At 47.4% G+C, this 16290-nt stretch overlaps 1 protein-coding gene across 1 annotated transcript; it reads left to right on the top strand.

Moving 5' to 3' along the window:
* The first annotated feature begins 1853 nt into the window (after window positions 1-1853).
* Window positions 1854-14507, top strand: LOC308417344 (stearoyl-CoA desaturase 2). Its single transcript, XM_080912585.1, has 6 exons — window positions 1854-2182; window positions 2679-2961; window positions 5654-5784; window positions 7171-7376; window positions 8870-9102; window positions 10736-14507. The coding sequence occupies exons 1-6, from the start codon at window positions 2159-2161 to the stop codon at window positions 10933-10935; spliced, it is 1077 nt and encodes a 358-aa protein (XP_080768711.1). The 5' UTR covers window positions 1854-2158; the 3' UTR covers window positions 10936-14507.
* The last annotated feature ends 1783 nt before the right edge of the window (window positions 14508-16290 follow it).

The raw sequence follows: 16290 nt of genomic DNA, 5'->3' as shown, positions 1-16290 counted from the left end.
GTCCTTTTAAAAGATATCCCAGTGGATAGAAGTGCAGTTCAGCCATTAAGAGCATTTGCTGTTCTTCCAGAGCACCAGAGTTGAATTCTCAGTCCCCACATTACACTGTTCAGCTCCAGCTCCAGGGGACCAGCCACTTGGGCATTCTTAAAAACCTTCACTCATGTGTACATACGCACTCACACACACATGTCCATATAATTAAAAGTAATAAAGTAATACTAAAATACTAATTTTTTATTTTTATTTTTAAGAGAAACCCCTGAGACAAAGCTCACCCCTTCACCATTGAACACAGAGATGGCTACCTATGAAGCAGAGGCCCATTCTTGGCAGAATCTAACTTCTGGTGCTTTGCTATAGATGTCCACTCCCCAGAACTGTGAGAAGCCAGTATCTGTTGTGCAGGCCTCCCAGTCTACGGGAGTTTGTTTTTAAGAGCCAAGGACCAAGAACAAACTCACAGCTGGTAAGAACCAAGCAGATCAGACTTCAAGGCAGACAACCCAAGGGGAAGTGGCACTTCCAGATAACTTCCCACAGTACTTCTGGGCGGCCACCAGCCATTTGTTGAGGACACCTGGTCACGTTCAGCGTTCTTGGCAATGGTTGGTGAGCCAGGCCTGCAATGGAGGTGTCTGGTCACAAGCCAGAGAGTTGGCAAGCCCCGAGACCAGAAGGCAAGAGGTCTGTTTTGGTCCCAGGAAATGCCTGGCATCTCCCCTCTTTAGAAGACCTCTAAGATTTCTATCAGCCCTCTTTCTTAGAGGTGGGCGACACAGTAAGGGGGTGACCTGAACATGAAAGCACACTTCGTGAATACAGTCTGCTCGACTATCTCTTGATAGAATTAACACAAGCCCAGAGAAGATGGGGCTGCGAGGGCGAGGTATGTAAGGTCAGAGCACCCTAAGAGCCACTGGGTCCTCTGAGCAGGGGCTTCAGCTCAGCTAGCTCCCCTACTTGCCGGCTGAACAGCTTATCCCATTTCTTTATGTCCCTGTGTTCCGTTCTTCCTGTTTAAAGTGGAAGAGCGGAGGTACCCACTGCGCAGTCATAGAGAGGCTTGCAGCAATAGTTTAACATCCACTCTCGGTTCCTATTCCACATTCACATGGGTCCCTCGGCCAGATGCTTCTCGGTGTTTTTCATGTAGAAAACTGCAAGCTTCCAAGGCAACAGGAAGAGTCTCCTAAAGGTGCTGCATGCGTTCAGAAGGAACGCGTACTGCTAGGTGACTGTGACTGAGCCTAGTGTGAATGGGCAAGCCACGTTCCTATGGAAATTTGGTTATGGTTCCAGAGCTCCGAGTTATTATCTGGTAAGCATCCTGGAGCTGGTAGGCAAGGCTGAGCCATTGTTCCAAAAGGGACTACAGAAGCGCCTGTTGGGGAAGAGAGGCCCCGCTCAGCTTTGCTCTCTGTTGGTGGTAGCCATTTCCCCTCCCACACGCCTCTGGAACTGCAAAGACCGGATGGAGTTGCGAGTGGTCGGCGCTATTGTGGCTTTCCCACTTCGTGTACCTCTAGGATTCTTCCTGCCCCGGTAGCCAACCCCCACTGCTAGATTGGGTCTTCTCTCCCAGAGAGAGCGCTGAAGCGCCCCCGTGGCAGGGTGGGGGCTGGGTGGAGGACCAGCGGGGGATGGGTGAGAAGCCAAGAGCAGAAAAAGAAGGGAGGAGGGGGGAGGAGCTGGGGGCAGAGGGAACAGCAGATTGTGCAGAGCCAATGAGAGTAGCAGGACGAGGTGGTACCAAATTCCCATCGGCCAATGACTAGCCAGAGTTTACGAAAGCCTCATTAGCATCGCCCCCCTCCGCCTGGCTAGGGATGGGACAATGCGGTGTTGGTGTCTGCAGTATTCCGACTCCAGGACATCGGTGGCTGCAAGCTGCGATTTTGGCGTCCTCTCATTTCCTATCCTTATCTTCGCCCGCGGCTGCCTTGGCAAGCCAGCTTTTGATTTTTTATCTGTTCATTGATCAATACAACGAACCTAAGGAAATACGAGACATTAATACCCCACTGCCAGCTCTGGCCCAGGGCTGTACCGTGCAGCGGGCTGCAGAAACTTAGTCACAGCACCCTTTGTCGCTGAGGTCTGAAGCTCGCTGCACGTTCTCATCCCTGGGTACGTGACCCCAGCATCCGACGCCAAGATGCCGGCCCACATACTGCAAGAGGTGAGCTCCCCCCGATGGCCCCTCCCTCTCAGGTTGGCGGGTGCAGGTCGGACTTCTAGGTGGGTGGTTGTTGAGGGTTGGAGAGAGTTCAGAGCAGCTGGGAGCATTTAGCCATCATTTCCGAGCTACTCAACCTTGATTGATTGTTTCTGGACCGGGTGATAACCTGGTTTTTACTCGGTACAGTTGATCCCTCAACTTGTGCTTCTTAAAGTAAAACCTGACCTTTTTTTTCGATATGCGCAAATTTTCCTTTGTGAATTGCTATGGGTGCTGCTAATAGAGCATCTCTCCTGCCCCTTCATCATAAGGTTTATTCCCGACGGCCCGCACATTTCAGTGTTCCATTTCGTGGTTCGCTCCACAGTCATACAACCTTGGCCCTGGGGTATGGCCGCTGTGGCACCCTTCCCGCAGTTATATTAGAGGAAAGTACCCCTACTGCCCCCACGCGTCTGCAGTCCTAATTCTCCACCTCCCCCCCACCTCGCTGCAGATCTCTGGCTCTTACTCAGCCACCACCACAATCACAGCGCCACCTTCTGGGGGACAGCAGAATGGAGGAGAGAAGTTTGAAAAGAATCCTCACCACTGGGGAGCAGATGTTCGCCCTGAAATAAAAGATGATCTATATGACCCCAACTACCAGGATGAGGAGGGGCCCCCGCCCAAGCTGGAGTACGTCTGGCGGAACATCATTCTTATGGCCCTGTTGCACTTGGGAGCTCTGTACGGGATCACACTGGTTCCCTCCTGCAAGGTCTACACCTGCCTCTTCGGTGAGCAGCTCCCCTTGTCTTGGGCCAGTGCCTCAGGTTTCTCTTTGCTCTTTAAAGAGGTGGCCTCTGATCCAAGGCGGTGGCCCCCTTTTTTTTGATTCTTGTTGGACCAGCTGGATTGGGAAAAGAACCTCGTGGTGTTAGAATGGGGGTGGGGGCTCGAGTCTTGAGGGCCTCTTAACATTGCTGCTGAGGTCTCTGAGCAAGCTTTTCTGTATGAGTCACTTGATGGCACTTGTCCCAGCCACAAGCTCTGCCTCAGAGACATTAGAGCCAAGAGCTAGATCTCAGGCCTCGTGGGTAACCTGCTGAGTTCAGCGAGAGGACAAAGCTATGGGCTGCTGTTCAGGAGGAGAGAACAGAGGGGGCTTATATAAGCTCAACTGTTGGGCCTTCCCTGCCTTGCTAGACCAGGCTGGTTTTCCTGGAGGAAGATGCAGCAGGCTCCTGTGTATCCACGTTCAAAGGTGTATGGCACCAGGTTTAGCACAAGCCAGTCAACAAACCATTCTTAGAATAAAATAAGGTTTCAGGAGGGTTTCACCTTCTATTCAGCCTGCTGCCCTCTTCTCCTGTGTCCACATAGTTCTGGGGCACCTTTCCCTCACACACTGCACCTAACACATACCTCCTGATCAGGAAGAGAGCCTGGAGCAGCCTGTGTCACTGACCTGCCTAACTCCTGGGGGAGCCATAGGTATATGTTGGCAATACTGCCCCCTAGCTGCACACATGTGTTTTACAGGTGGTTTCACAACTGAACCTTGAACCTGGAAGGAGGGACTGGAGTTCTGTCCAGAGTCCAGAGCCTCTTGGTACTCTCAGAGAGGCCAAGAGCAAGGGGTTCTTTAGAACAATTGGTTTTCTGGAACAGTATTGGAGTGTAGGAGCAAATGGCAGGTCTCTTGGAGGACGGTGTGAAGGAGAGCTGGTTGTCTGATTGTTAGCTGCCTCTGCCTCCATCTCAGTCCTCCTAGGCCCTACAAGTGGTTTCTCTGTGTAGCCCTGGCTCTTCTGAAACTGGGTCTATTGACCAGACTGGCCTCTGACTCATGAGATCTGCCTGCCTCTACTTCCTGAGTGCTGGGATTAAAGGCCTGCACCGCCACCCTCTGGCTCCCACTCATAATCTTCACAAGACATCTCTGTCAAAAGTAGGAATGGAATACTTCGTTAAGTTAGTTGTGTACACTGCCGGCCTTCTTTCCTGGCTCGGCTGTTTTAATAAGAGGCTCTTGTCCCTTTGTGGACTCTATATCCCCCTAGCTGAATAGATACTTTTGTCAGCATTGGGAGAGAGAACAAAGCTCCCCCCAGCCTGTTTCTGAAGTTAAAGCTATGATATGATTTCTGTTCACCATTATGAAGACTTCTCTTTGGGAGACAGGGGAGGGATCTAAGTCTCCTATTTGCTAGACTGAGAGGCGGCCTGAAGAGGCCTAAGACTGCCTAGGTTTGTGTGTCCTGTGTGGTTGCACATGCACAACCCCCTGTTCTCCCTGTGTTTTTGGATCCAATCTGCCTGGGTCATCTGCAGCATGAAACAAGTGGGGGTGTACCGTTGGTGCTCAATGAACGGCTTTTTGTCTGTCCAAAACTATCCCGTGATACAGGGCTCTGGTTACCGTAGGATTTTCCCAGACACGGGTATGAAGGCCTTTCATCCCACAGTTGCTCTCCTGGGATCATGTCGGAGGGACGGGAGTGGGGAAGGAGGAGAGAGCTTTCTCAGGAAACGTTATCTGGCTGCAGCAGGACACAGAGCAGTTAGTACAATGTGAGGCGTTTCCAGTAGCAACTAAGTTCCGAAGCCTGTGAAGGTCCTTTGTTTCTTGGGAGGGAGCCAGGATTAGCTGATTCTACCAAGGCCCTCGCTCCCTAGTCCTGCTCATGGGTGGGGGGCTGGGGGAGGGGTCAGATGGGTGTACCGCCCTCCTTCCCAGTGAGATATGACGACTGGCACTTCCTGAGCTTTCCTGCTTCAAGGACAGTGGAGCAATGGTCATTTGCCAGCTTTGAGCATCTAACATTCAGGGTGAGAGTCTGGATAGACAGGACCATGGCCAGTGAGAGACACGGGAATGGGGGAGCAGATCTTGGGGGCCAGATAGAACAAGGATGGCAGATGGGCCACCCACCCTCCACAGCAGACAAACGACCGTCCCAGAATCTATTTCTTCAACAGATACTAATAGAACTCACCTTGTACAAGGTGTGTGGAGAATATGAGAATATAACGGTGGAGCCATTGTGCAAATCTGACTTCCTGTTTTACTGCTACTGTGTTGATGCTTTCTGTACCTCTGCTAAAAGCCTTGTGTGTTATTAGCTATTCAGTATGTCACTTTGTCTCCTCCAATTAGCCATTGCCCAAGCTGATCTGGCTGGTGCTTCAAAATTGCCCTTGGGTATGGATGGGTTCTTGGTTGAAGAGATGCAGTTTCCTGACCAGACATCTTTAGAGGACTGTTAGAGGTCAAAAAAGATTAGCACTAGGCCAAAATCCAGTGATACCCAGACTCATGACAAAGTGGTAAAATCCATGAGGTTTCACAGACTAATGCATCCCAGGGTTGCAGGGAGAGCCAGGCCTTTACCCAGAGGCTAGCTGACTAGTGCCAGGAGACGATTCTTGGCATACTTCCCTCCCGGATCTGGCCTGTTGGTGACACCCAACTTTCTTGCCCAACAGCTTATTTGTACTACGTAATCAGTGCCCTGGGCATCACGGCCGGGGCTCATCGCCTGTGGAGCCACAGAACTTACAAGGCTCGGCTGCCCCTGAGGCTCTTCCTCATCATCGCCAACACCATGGCATTCCAGGTAAGAAGCAGGTGCTGAGGGCTATGTCTGCCCAGTGGTGGGTGGTCAGGAATCAACATCTGGATAGTTTACTAAGACTGTCATTATTTCTAGTGCCATGTGGTCCCCTAGAGTGCAGATTCAAATGCTAAAGTCCATATACAATAGAGTCACTTGTGAGGGGAAGTAAGAAAGGGTCAGTTTTTATTTCAGGGTCCCAGTGGTGTCACATAGCCTGGCAATTGTGGGTCTTTAATATAGAGGGCATAAGTGAACAGTTCATTTTAAGGTGACTGTCTTCGATTCGACCACAGTGGGGCAGACCCACATGTGTCATCCACCCTGGGGTTCTTTTAAGGCCTCACAACAGATTGGTGATGCTGTTGTTACTACCCCTCTACAGATGAGGAGACACACCTAGAGATTGCCTGGTGTAAGGCTGTGATGGGAGGAATATTCAAGCAACAAGCTTACAGCAGAGAAGAGATAGAGACTTGGTAGAGGACCCTTGTGTCCTCTAAGCTCTAAGGACACAGGATAGCCACTAGTAGGTTTAATTTGCAGCAAGAGGAAACTAGGAAAGCAAATTAATTTCCTCTGTCCTGTCAAGATTTGAGCTGATCACCAGATTTGCCTAACCCTTCCTGGCATAGCCACTTTACCTTTAAAAGATACCTAGTGTTCTTGGGGGACAAAGTGGTGTGCTCTTGAGGTATGGCAGGACACAGGCCCAGAGGTCCTTTGGAGATATGCCCATGTTCAGGAGTTACATGCTGGCCTTGTTACTGGGCAGAAAGAGCTGCCATTTGGTGGAGGTGTTAAGATGAGTTTCTCAGAGGAGTACCCTAGGAAGCAGGCCACTTGTAACTAACTGAGCCGTAGGATGCACGCTCTCTACACACCCTGTTCATAGCCATTGGTAAAAAGCTGTGGATCATCAAAATGGCTCGTGGGTTAATGTGCTTTCAGTGCAAGGTCCACAAGTTTGATCTTGTGCTATGGAAGGGAAGAACTGAGTCCTGAAAGTTGTCCTCTGACCACACGTGGGCCATGCCGTGTATACACCTGTACTCCCACGCATAAAATTCACGTTAAAAAGATTCTCACTATGTTGCTAAGGAAACGGGAGGACTGTGACTTACCCACCCTCGATTTTTGTGCCCCAGGAAGTGACTGCGCTGTTCCTCTGCTCTGGGACTTTAAATTGCTTTTTCTATGCGTACCTCTAAGGCAAGTGGGAAGCACAGGATAGCCCCTTACCTTCACCCTGTGCATATTCTTGAGCCGGAGTCCTGAGGATTTTGTGAGTTGAGCTGAGAGCTCCAGGCCTTTACAGACATGTAGGCCCTTGCATTCGCCTTCGAGGGCATCTTTTCTCAATACCGAGCTCCTCTTTCTTGCTTCCAGAATGACGTATATGAATGGGCCCGAGATCACCGCGCCCACCACAAGTTCTCAGAAACACACGCTGACCCTCACAATTCCCGCCGTGGCTTTTTCTTCTCACACGTGGGCTGGCTGCTTGTGCGCAAACACCCAGCTGTCAAAGAGAAGGGAGGAAAACTGGACATGTCTGACCTCAAAGCTGAGAAGCTGGTGATGTTCCAGAGGAGGTGAGTGGAGGCTGAGGATGTGACCCCTGGGAATGTGCGGTTTACACTGTCTGCATTTGTTATTAGGAACTATAAAGTAAAAGCCATGACTTACTGTGTGTACATGTTCAGATCCATTTTAAAACATATTTTTTAACATCCTATAGGCCACAGAGATAAACTCATTTCTCTTGGTGTGCATTCTTACTGGAACCATTTAATTGCAAAACAAAAGTAATACCCTGTTCACTGTCCTAGTCTGGGGTGGGGGTAGAGGGGCAGAGAACTGAGTGTAATAGAGAGCTTATCTTGAAAGAATAAGTGGGGCTGGAGAGATGGCTCAGTGGTTAAGAGCACTGACTGCTCTTCCAGAGGTCCCGAGTTCAATTCCCAGCTACCACACGGTGGCTCACAACCATCTGTAATGGGATCTGAGAACAGCTACATTGTATTCATATACATAAAATAATTCTTTAAAAAGACAAGAGAAAGAAGAATAAGTGGCCTACTACAAGGAGGGTGAGGAGTCAAGAATCCAGATAGTCACTGTGCAAATCAGGATTTGTCTAAACCAGTGAATACAAAGAGCAGGGAGTAGGCGTTGAAGCCACAGCTTCATGGAGACATCACAAGTGTTCCAGGGAGAGGCTTTGCTTTTAGTGGTGAGCTAAAGAGTTAGGAGTGCAGCCCTCTGCTTGAAATCCCAGGTGTGAGAGAGAGAGAAAGAGAGATGAAGACATATTGCTGACATCCTTCCTACGCACTCCTCCACGCAGACTTAAGTAGTTAAGTTAGCAACCGAATTACCAAAGGGTTTTCTAGCAGCATGAGGCAGAAGTGTTGCCCACTCTTGGGAAGGGCACGAGTTAGGTGGTAGGAAAGATTGAGAAAACAAGGAGTTAGATGCAGGTAAATTCCTAGGATGTGAGAGAAAGATGCAGCTACTGAAGTACATGGGGAGACAGTTTCCTTGGAGCTGTGGTCTTGTGTACCTGAGGGATAGTGTTGTGGTCTGCTCAAGGCCCAAGTTTGGTGGTGGGGTTGGCAGAGAAATAGAGGCACAACACTACATGCTAAGTGAAGATTCCAGTTGTCATGAGAGAAACACAAAGGGGGCAGGAGCTGGAGAGATGGCTCGGCGGTTAAGAACACTGACTGCTCTTGAAGAGGTCCTGAGTTCAATTCCCAGCAACCACATGGTGGCTCACGACCATCTGTAATGGGATCCAACTGCAGTAGTGTACTCACGTACATAAATAAATCATTCAAAGAAAGGAAGAGACCTAGGCAGCCCAGGAAAGAATGAGGGCCGTAGGCAACCTAGGAAGGAACGAGGATCTACTGCAGCCATATCACCCCATCTGAACAGCTAACAGCATTTGCTCTCAAATGGCTGCTTCCTTCTCTTTATTTATGGGACATAGAAAATCAGCCCTGACTGCAGGGAGTGGACAGTCCATGGGAGTGTGAGACTCCTCTCTCCATGAGCTCTAACATGTGCCGTGTCATCGTAGGTACTACAAGCCCGGCCTGCTGCTGATGTGTTTCATCCTGCCCACACTGGTGCCCTGGTACTGCTGGGGTGAAACTTTTGTAAACAGCTTGTGCGTCAGCACCTTCTTGCGCTATGCCGTGGTGCTCAACGCCACCTGGCTGGTGAACAGTGCCGCCCACCTCTATGGTTATCGCCCCTACGACAAGAACATCAGCTCTCGAGAGAACATCTTGGTTTCCATGGGAGCTGTGGGTAAGTCCCCACCACCTCTGGTGGCTTGCTGCTAGAGATACTTGGCCAGGAGCCAGAGGAATTACAATATGACTTTTTGGCCAGGAATGAAAATGATATGATTTTTATATTTCCCACTGTGAGACTTGGGGGAGGGTGGTAGTTTTTATTGGGGAATTCTTTTAAGTGGCCATAACTTCTCTGGAAAGGGGGAAAATGTGCCTATAGTGGGCCCTTTTGAGTTCTTCCATTTCCTAATTACCTCTGGCAAGTCTGGAGTCTCACTCGGGGCAGGGAGTCATAAATAGAAAGGTAGGGTCTGGGTTGGAGGGATGGCTCAGTGGTTAAGAGCACTGACTGCTCTTCCAGGGGTACTGAGTTCAATTCCCAGAAACCACATGGTGGCTCACAATCATGTGTAATGAGATCTGATACTCTCTTCTGGTGTGTCTGAAGACACCTCTAGTGTACTTATATATAGTAAATAAATAAATCTTAAAAAAAAAAAAAGGAAAGGAAAGAAACGTAGGGTCATCTCCATGGATGTAAGCCTCATGTGTTTAGTTAAGCCATGCTGTACAAAAGGTAACATTATAACTCAGTGCAGTTCATTTCAAGTATGTACATGGATAGATAGCATTCTTATCTCTCTAGAGTACAGCTATCCATGAGTGGTACCCAAGCCATTAGCGTTCAAACCTTCTCACCCTGCCCACCCTCTTCCTGTTTGCCCTTTGTTTTTCTGATTTCTCCTCTGTTTTGCTAGAGCTCTCATTCCCACAACATTGCTTGGGGATTCCTATCAGATCTCTTGATCAGAATTGTGGGGTGCAAGCTATAAATTCAGCCCCGGTTGTCAGGATGAAGGCATTCCTCTGCTACCTGTGCCCACATTTTTCTGTTCTTTCTGAGAACAGCCTTTGACAAAGACCTCAAGTTAGAATTTTCTCTATGCAGACCTGTGGTATAAGAGTCATCCAATGACACTATTCAGATTGGTGCTCTTATATCTTGGTACAACATACCACAACTTACCACACACACACACACACACACACACACACACACACACACACACACACATACATACACACACACACATACATACATACATACACATACATACATAATACATATACATACACACACATACTGTAACTGTCTTCAGACACACCAGAAGAAGGCACCAGATCCCATTAGCAGTCAGTCTTAATCACTAAGCCATCTCTTCATCCCCCACACTTTGGATTTTATTAAAAGCACCTTTTCTGGATTGGCATGAAGGTTCATCAGGTAAAGGTACCTACCTGCCAAACCTGACCAACCTGAGTTTGATCCCTGAGACCCACATAGTGGAAGGAGAAAACAGACTTATATTTGAAATAAATTACCTGTACGCTACAGTACTGCTAAGATCCTCATAGACATAGAATAATTTGAACAAGTTGTATAGATCCCAGAGTATGAATGGAAATGTGAAGCCTTTGGTGGTGTCTGTCTGTTTGTTCAGAGTATAAGAAACTGGGCTTAGCCATTCACTCACCTGTAGTCCTGAATCTCCAAAGTCTGAGGAGCCCACTGGGTGAGAGGTGAGTGCAGAGGAGGAAGCAGCAACCACCGAGCCCCCTAACGGCTCTCCTTGCTTCTGTTGCAGGCGAGGGCTTCCACAACTACCATCACGCCTTCCCTTACGACTACTCTGCCAGTGAGTACCGTTGGCACATCAACTTCACCACGTTCTTCATCGACTGCATGGCTGCCCTCGGCCTGGCTTACGACCGGAAGAGAGTGTCCAAGGCCGCTGTCTTAGCCAGGATTAAGAGAACTGGGGAAGAAAGCTGCAAGAGTGGCTGAGTTTGGAGGCTTCCAGTTTCTGTTCCAAAAGCCAGCTTGGCAGAGGCTTACTGTTCTGTTAATTAACCACTGAGCATTGCTACCCAGATGCTAAAATGATGAAGTTAACCCATGCTGGTACAGTATTGTAAAACGGACAAAATCGGAAGCCAACAGCTCTTTCTTTCGATGCTAAGCTGATCCCCCCTTCTGTTTTCTTTTCCTTTGCTTTGTCCCTGATGACCTCATTTCTCATTGCCTCCCCAAGCCAGCAGCCACTCAGCTCTAGGTCAGTGTTCACCTTCCAGGGTATACCAACTTTTCAAGGGTCTACAGTCAAGGCTCATGCCCCACCCCCACTTGTCTCAAACTGATCTGAGCTAGAGATACAAGAAAAATCCTGAGAGATTTCTTTCTCCTGTTGTTTTTTTTTTTTTTTTTTAGTCCAGGCTTTGCCAGATGGAATGGGAAGAAAAAATAGTTTTATTTGGCAGAGAGCTTATAAAAGAGGTAAATCTTAAGGGGCCAAATTCAACATGCAGGCTGTGATTCATCAATGCTGTGGGAGAGGGGATCTCGTGTGAATAGGCTCAGCTCTGTCTGGCAGAGGTGCTGAAGCCTTTCAACACAGAGTGCCCTCTCTCCTAATTCTGAGTAAGTGACAACCATGGAACTTGGTGACACTAAAACGCAGTAACACATCAGTATCTCAGTGTAGTTTAGGCCGAAGATTTTTTTTAAAAGTAGGAAAGTAAAAACAATTGGTAGGAAAAGTGGTCTTTACTAAAATAAGGATTTTCTTTTCCTTTAATGACAAGGACCTGGGGCCAGGCGTGGTGGCATGTGTTCCTTAAATCACTGCACTTGAGAGGCGAGAGGCAGGTGGATCTCTGAGTTCAAAGCCAGCCAGGGCTAGATAGTGAAACCTTGTTTAAAAATTTAAAAACAACAATTAACAGGAAATGCAGAGCAAGGGGTCCTCCAGTGAGGCGCGTTCGTGTTTGGAATCCATGAGGGCAGTCGCTCTGGTTTTGAGCATCTGTGAGCTGCACCCCCAGAATCTTTCTAATTCCTGTTCTAACGTCTTCAAGTTAAGGTTAGCCGTGGCAATTCTGACAATGGAAGAAATTTAAGAATTGAGCTTGGGTCACAGTTAAAACTGAAAAGACAAAGTCTGTCCTGGATCCTACAAACACTCAGTGAGTGCAGCCCAACACCTTCCTCCCACCGTTGGGCAGCGGATGGAGAAGTTGGAAGTCAAGTCCCTGTAGGCAGTTCTCAAGCTTCTAGGGGCGCCTTGCCAGGGAACTGCACCATTTTTGGGGTGCTCTGGTGGAGCAGGTTAGGTTTTAGCTCCCTTCGGCCCCACTGATATGGTAAGGCTTCCCCTGCAGTAATATTGTCTTATGCCTCACTAGCTTTGTGGCCTGAAATGCATGGCTGACATCTTTTGCTCAACCACATCTGCCTCTCTTCCCCTACCCATTTTATATATTTTGGGATAATTTTTGTTGTTGGGTTTTTTTTTTTTTTTTGTTTGTTTGTTTGTTTGTTTTTTCTTTCCTCTTTGACATTTAGTCTTGCTCTAGGCAGAAAGGTCGTGGATTTTTCCAGGCGGAAAGAGTTGTGCGGTCTTAGCAGCTTCCTCATGCAGAGATACCACCCCTGTCTATAGTAGGCCGAGCTGGTTATCTCTTTCCGGCGGCTTCCAGGTTTCTCTCCACCTCTATCCCTCCCGGGCTTCTGACACTCTGTCAACTTTTAAAGAAAAAGTTTGGCCAACTCTCTAGAAACATCTGTGGCTCAGAGAGGAGGCTCTTTGTCTCCTCAGTCATCCTGAAACAAATGGTCTGGCTGGCGCAAGACACGATTCCTGTGAGTTAGGGTAGAGCATGCTCCATGTTCCCTGCAGTCAGCAAAGCTTTCTGGGCTAACCGGGTGATGCTGTGCTTTTACAAGGAAGACCGTGTTGGCTAAGCGGAAAATACAACTGTTAAGGTTGTGCTCTTAAGTGCCTCAGTTTGAAAGCTTTGGCTAGGGTAGATCTGAGATGCCACGAACTTTGCATAAAAAGTGCTGTGTGGCGACGCCGGAGGCTGGTCATATTAAGATTGGCTGTGGTTGGAGGGACCAGTCTTCCTTGTTAGTTGAATAGAGCGCCTTTAGGACCTCTGTGTGCCCACTTGAAAGTAGCCTTATCCTTTAACTGTCCAGTAAAATAGGATTCTGGGGAGATTAGAATTTGCTGACCTGTGGAGATGCCTTTTGAATGATTTAAGTTCCACTGGTTATCCGGTGCCCGCTTAATAAAATTCGGAAAATAAAAGCAGCTCTCTTCTTAGCCTGCCCCGTGGATCTGAATCATGCCATGGCTGAGGACCCCATTAACCACGTAATGCATCTGTTGGTAAGGGTGTACCAGCTCACTAAGAAACACTACTGTCAAGATTTTAGAACTCAAACCAAGTGGCATGTTAATAAGAAACTAAGATCTGGTTGAGTTTTCTAACAGTCCTTGCCTCCCGGACAGGCTAAAATTTGACTTGGGTGCCTTACCTCTTTTCTAGCTAGTGTTGCTCATGAGCCTGCGTTCCTTTCCTCTGGATTCTTTAAAACCGGAGAGCCTGTAAATGTGGCAGGATCGAAACTGGCCTTGCTGGAGGGTTAGTTGGACTTTGACCTGCAGTATTTCCTCTGGGGAGGGGGGTCTTCATTTTGGGAACTTCTCTTGGGGCAGTTTTTATGAAGTGCCCGTAGCCGATGGATGGTGGAAGTCATTTGAACGTATGAGATTTGTAGGTTTTGTTACTTGTTTTAAGATTTAAAGGCTGGTTGTAGCATTTAAAGTGAAAGCTTTTCTTCCTGGTTTGCTAGTGTTCTGAGTGTCTTCTTTAGTTGAAATAGGTTAGTAGGAAAGTTAAGAAAGTGGTGGCCATGTTACTCTGGTGGTGGAGGCCAGGGCCGCCTACCGACTCTCAGTTTTTTATAACAGTCCCACTCTGACAATAATGAATTCACTCCTTGGATAAGGGATGTTAACGAGGGGAGTGCCCTCCTGACCTAATCAGCTCTTACTGGACCCAGCTGTCAACACTGTTGCATTGGGGATTAAGTTTCCAACCCATGAATTATGGGACAGACTCAAACCGTAGCACTGGGCATGTCGCCGAACAATAATGTGACTCAGTATTCTGTGAAACTGGGATAATATTCCTGACCTACCTCCATGGGTAGGTGTGAGCAAGAGTAAATGCTCTTTATAAAACATTTGGGGATCCTCAGCAGAGGAGTATTTAAGTCCTGCACATTTTTATATAGTAACCGTCCACCCTGGACTTGACATGTGCCTATGTCCCAGATGACATTGCTAATCTACATCATTCTTCTCAGAGGTTGAATGGATGCAGTAGATAATGTATACTCATTGCTCTGAAAACATGCAGGACTCCATTTCCTTCCTTGGGTGGGATTTTTCCTTTATTATGTGCAACAGTAGTTATTTGTAATCTAATAATTTTCATTAATACCAACTCTGAAAGTATTTCTACTCATCTGAGGTTGTGTTTGTTCATAATAAAATGAAATGGGTCTGACTGCAAACTGTCTCCTAGTGTTCTGGCTGCGATACAGTTTCCCAGGAGCTGGGTGGTCATGCCCAACTTTAATCCCAGCAATAGGGTGGGAGAGATAGACAGATCTCTTTGAGTTTGAGGCCAGCCTAGTTAGTCTACAGAGTGAGTTTCAGGACAGCCAGGGATACACAGAGAAACCTGTTTTGAAAATTACCAAAAAAAAAAAGGAAATTTAGATGCCCTGAAGTTTGAGTCATATCCCAGTTACCTTCCCTGCCTTTCTTGGGTGTTATTTGAGGTTCATTTCCAGAATCAGGAAACCAGTAGTCAATTGACATTAAATTAGAAACCTCATCTGCTAAACCTGGCTTGGAGAAATGCCAGGCCTCCAAGTAGCTCCTGGCTGAAAGCACCCAGCTAAGACCGAGTCTGAGAGCAAATCTTTCCTTGAAATTCAGGTTGGGCAGTCCAGTTCATTCTTGTCTCAGGAATGTCCTGTCTTTAGGGGAAAGGTAGTCTCTGCAAGTGCTGGAAACAAGCCATCCAGGGAGGCTTTCACCGTCACAGGATGGCAAAGGCAGAGCTTGGTTTTCCTCCTTATGTTTTTACCCTTAGCCTTTTCTGCTTCCTCCGAGGCTACTTACAAAAGGGGAACACACAGATCATGGAAGACCGAGCTCCCAAAAGTACACAGGGGGACTGCCCCCAGTTCACCTCATTTCCTGAGTCTGTTTTCACTTAGGATGTCTATTCTAAAGAACTCCTGCAAGGCCATGGTGTAGACCTGTAATTCTAGCTACTTAAGACAGTGAGGGAGGAGGATCTGAAAGTTCAAGGCCTGCTGGGCAGCCTAGTGAGATTGCCTTGATTTAAAGAAGTAAAGGAGGCCTGGTGGTGGTGTCTAGCATAGAGACCCTGAGTCAATGAAGGTGTGTTCCCTAGCAACTCTAAAGGACTCAGTAATTTTGAATACCCCATCAGGCACTGTATGTTGACTCTTTGCCCATCCTTAAGAGCCAGGCCAACAATTGTTTCTCCTTGTTCAAGGGTAAACATCCCCAGAAGATAGCAATAAATTCTGTTGGGTTTTATTGTTTTGTAACAGAGGCTAAAAGTAGCTTAAGGTCCTAGCAAAATTAAACCATGTCGCAAAAAGGAAAAGAAACAGTTAAAAGATACAGATGAAGACAAATGTTCATGAATTGCTTGATAACCAATGGCCACCAGTTTTCTCCTTCCATAGAAAAACCAGGAAATGCCCTCCAAGATGTCTACCAGGGCAGGAAAAAGGGAAGAAATAAAACTAAGTCACACTATTGGAGGTAGTTGACACAAGGTCAGAAATAGGTAAACTAGCAATGAATAATTTAACAAAGGTGTGAAACTGGATTAGCAAGATCAAAAGCAGTAGGTGTCATGTTCAAGGAGTGCCCCTGGGGTGCAGCATAAAAGAAGTCACACCTCTGATCCCAGGACTTGGGGCAGGAGGTGGATCTCTATGAGGCCAGCTTAATCTATGGTATAGAGCCGTAGGCCAGCCAAGACACATAGTGAAACCCTGTCTCAAAAAAAAAGTATCAAGTACTATTGAAGGAAAACAAGATAATAAGGAAGAGGAACTGTGTAGGTTGGAAGCCTTAATATTAAGATGGTAATGCTCCCAAAATGGACCTGCCAATTTAAGGCAATCCATACCAAGTAAATTTTTATTTAGTTTAGGTGGATGAATGTATAGATCATAATATTTACGAAGAAATTAAAGAGAGCCAGAATAGACTAATGGAAAAAACAAAAAAACTGCACA

This window comes from Micromys minutus (assembly GCF_963924665.1).
Source record: "Micromys minutus genome assembly, chromosome: 2".
NCBI classification, from domain to species: domain Eukaryota; kingdom Metazoa; phylum Chordata; class Mammalia; order Rodentia; family Muridae; genus Micromys; species Micromys minutus.
Note: the sequence above shows the minus strand (reverse complement) of the source record. Positions and strands in the feature narration are given on the sequence as shown.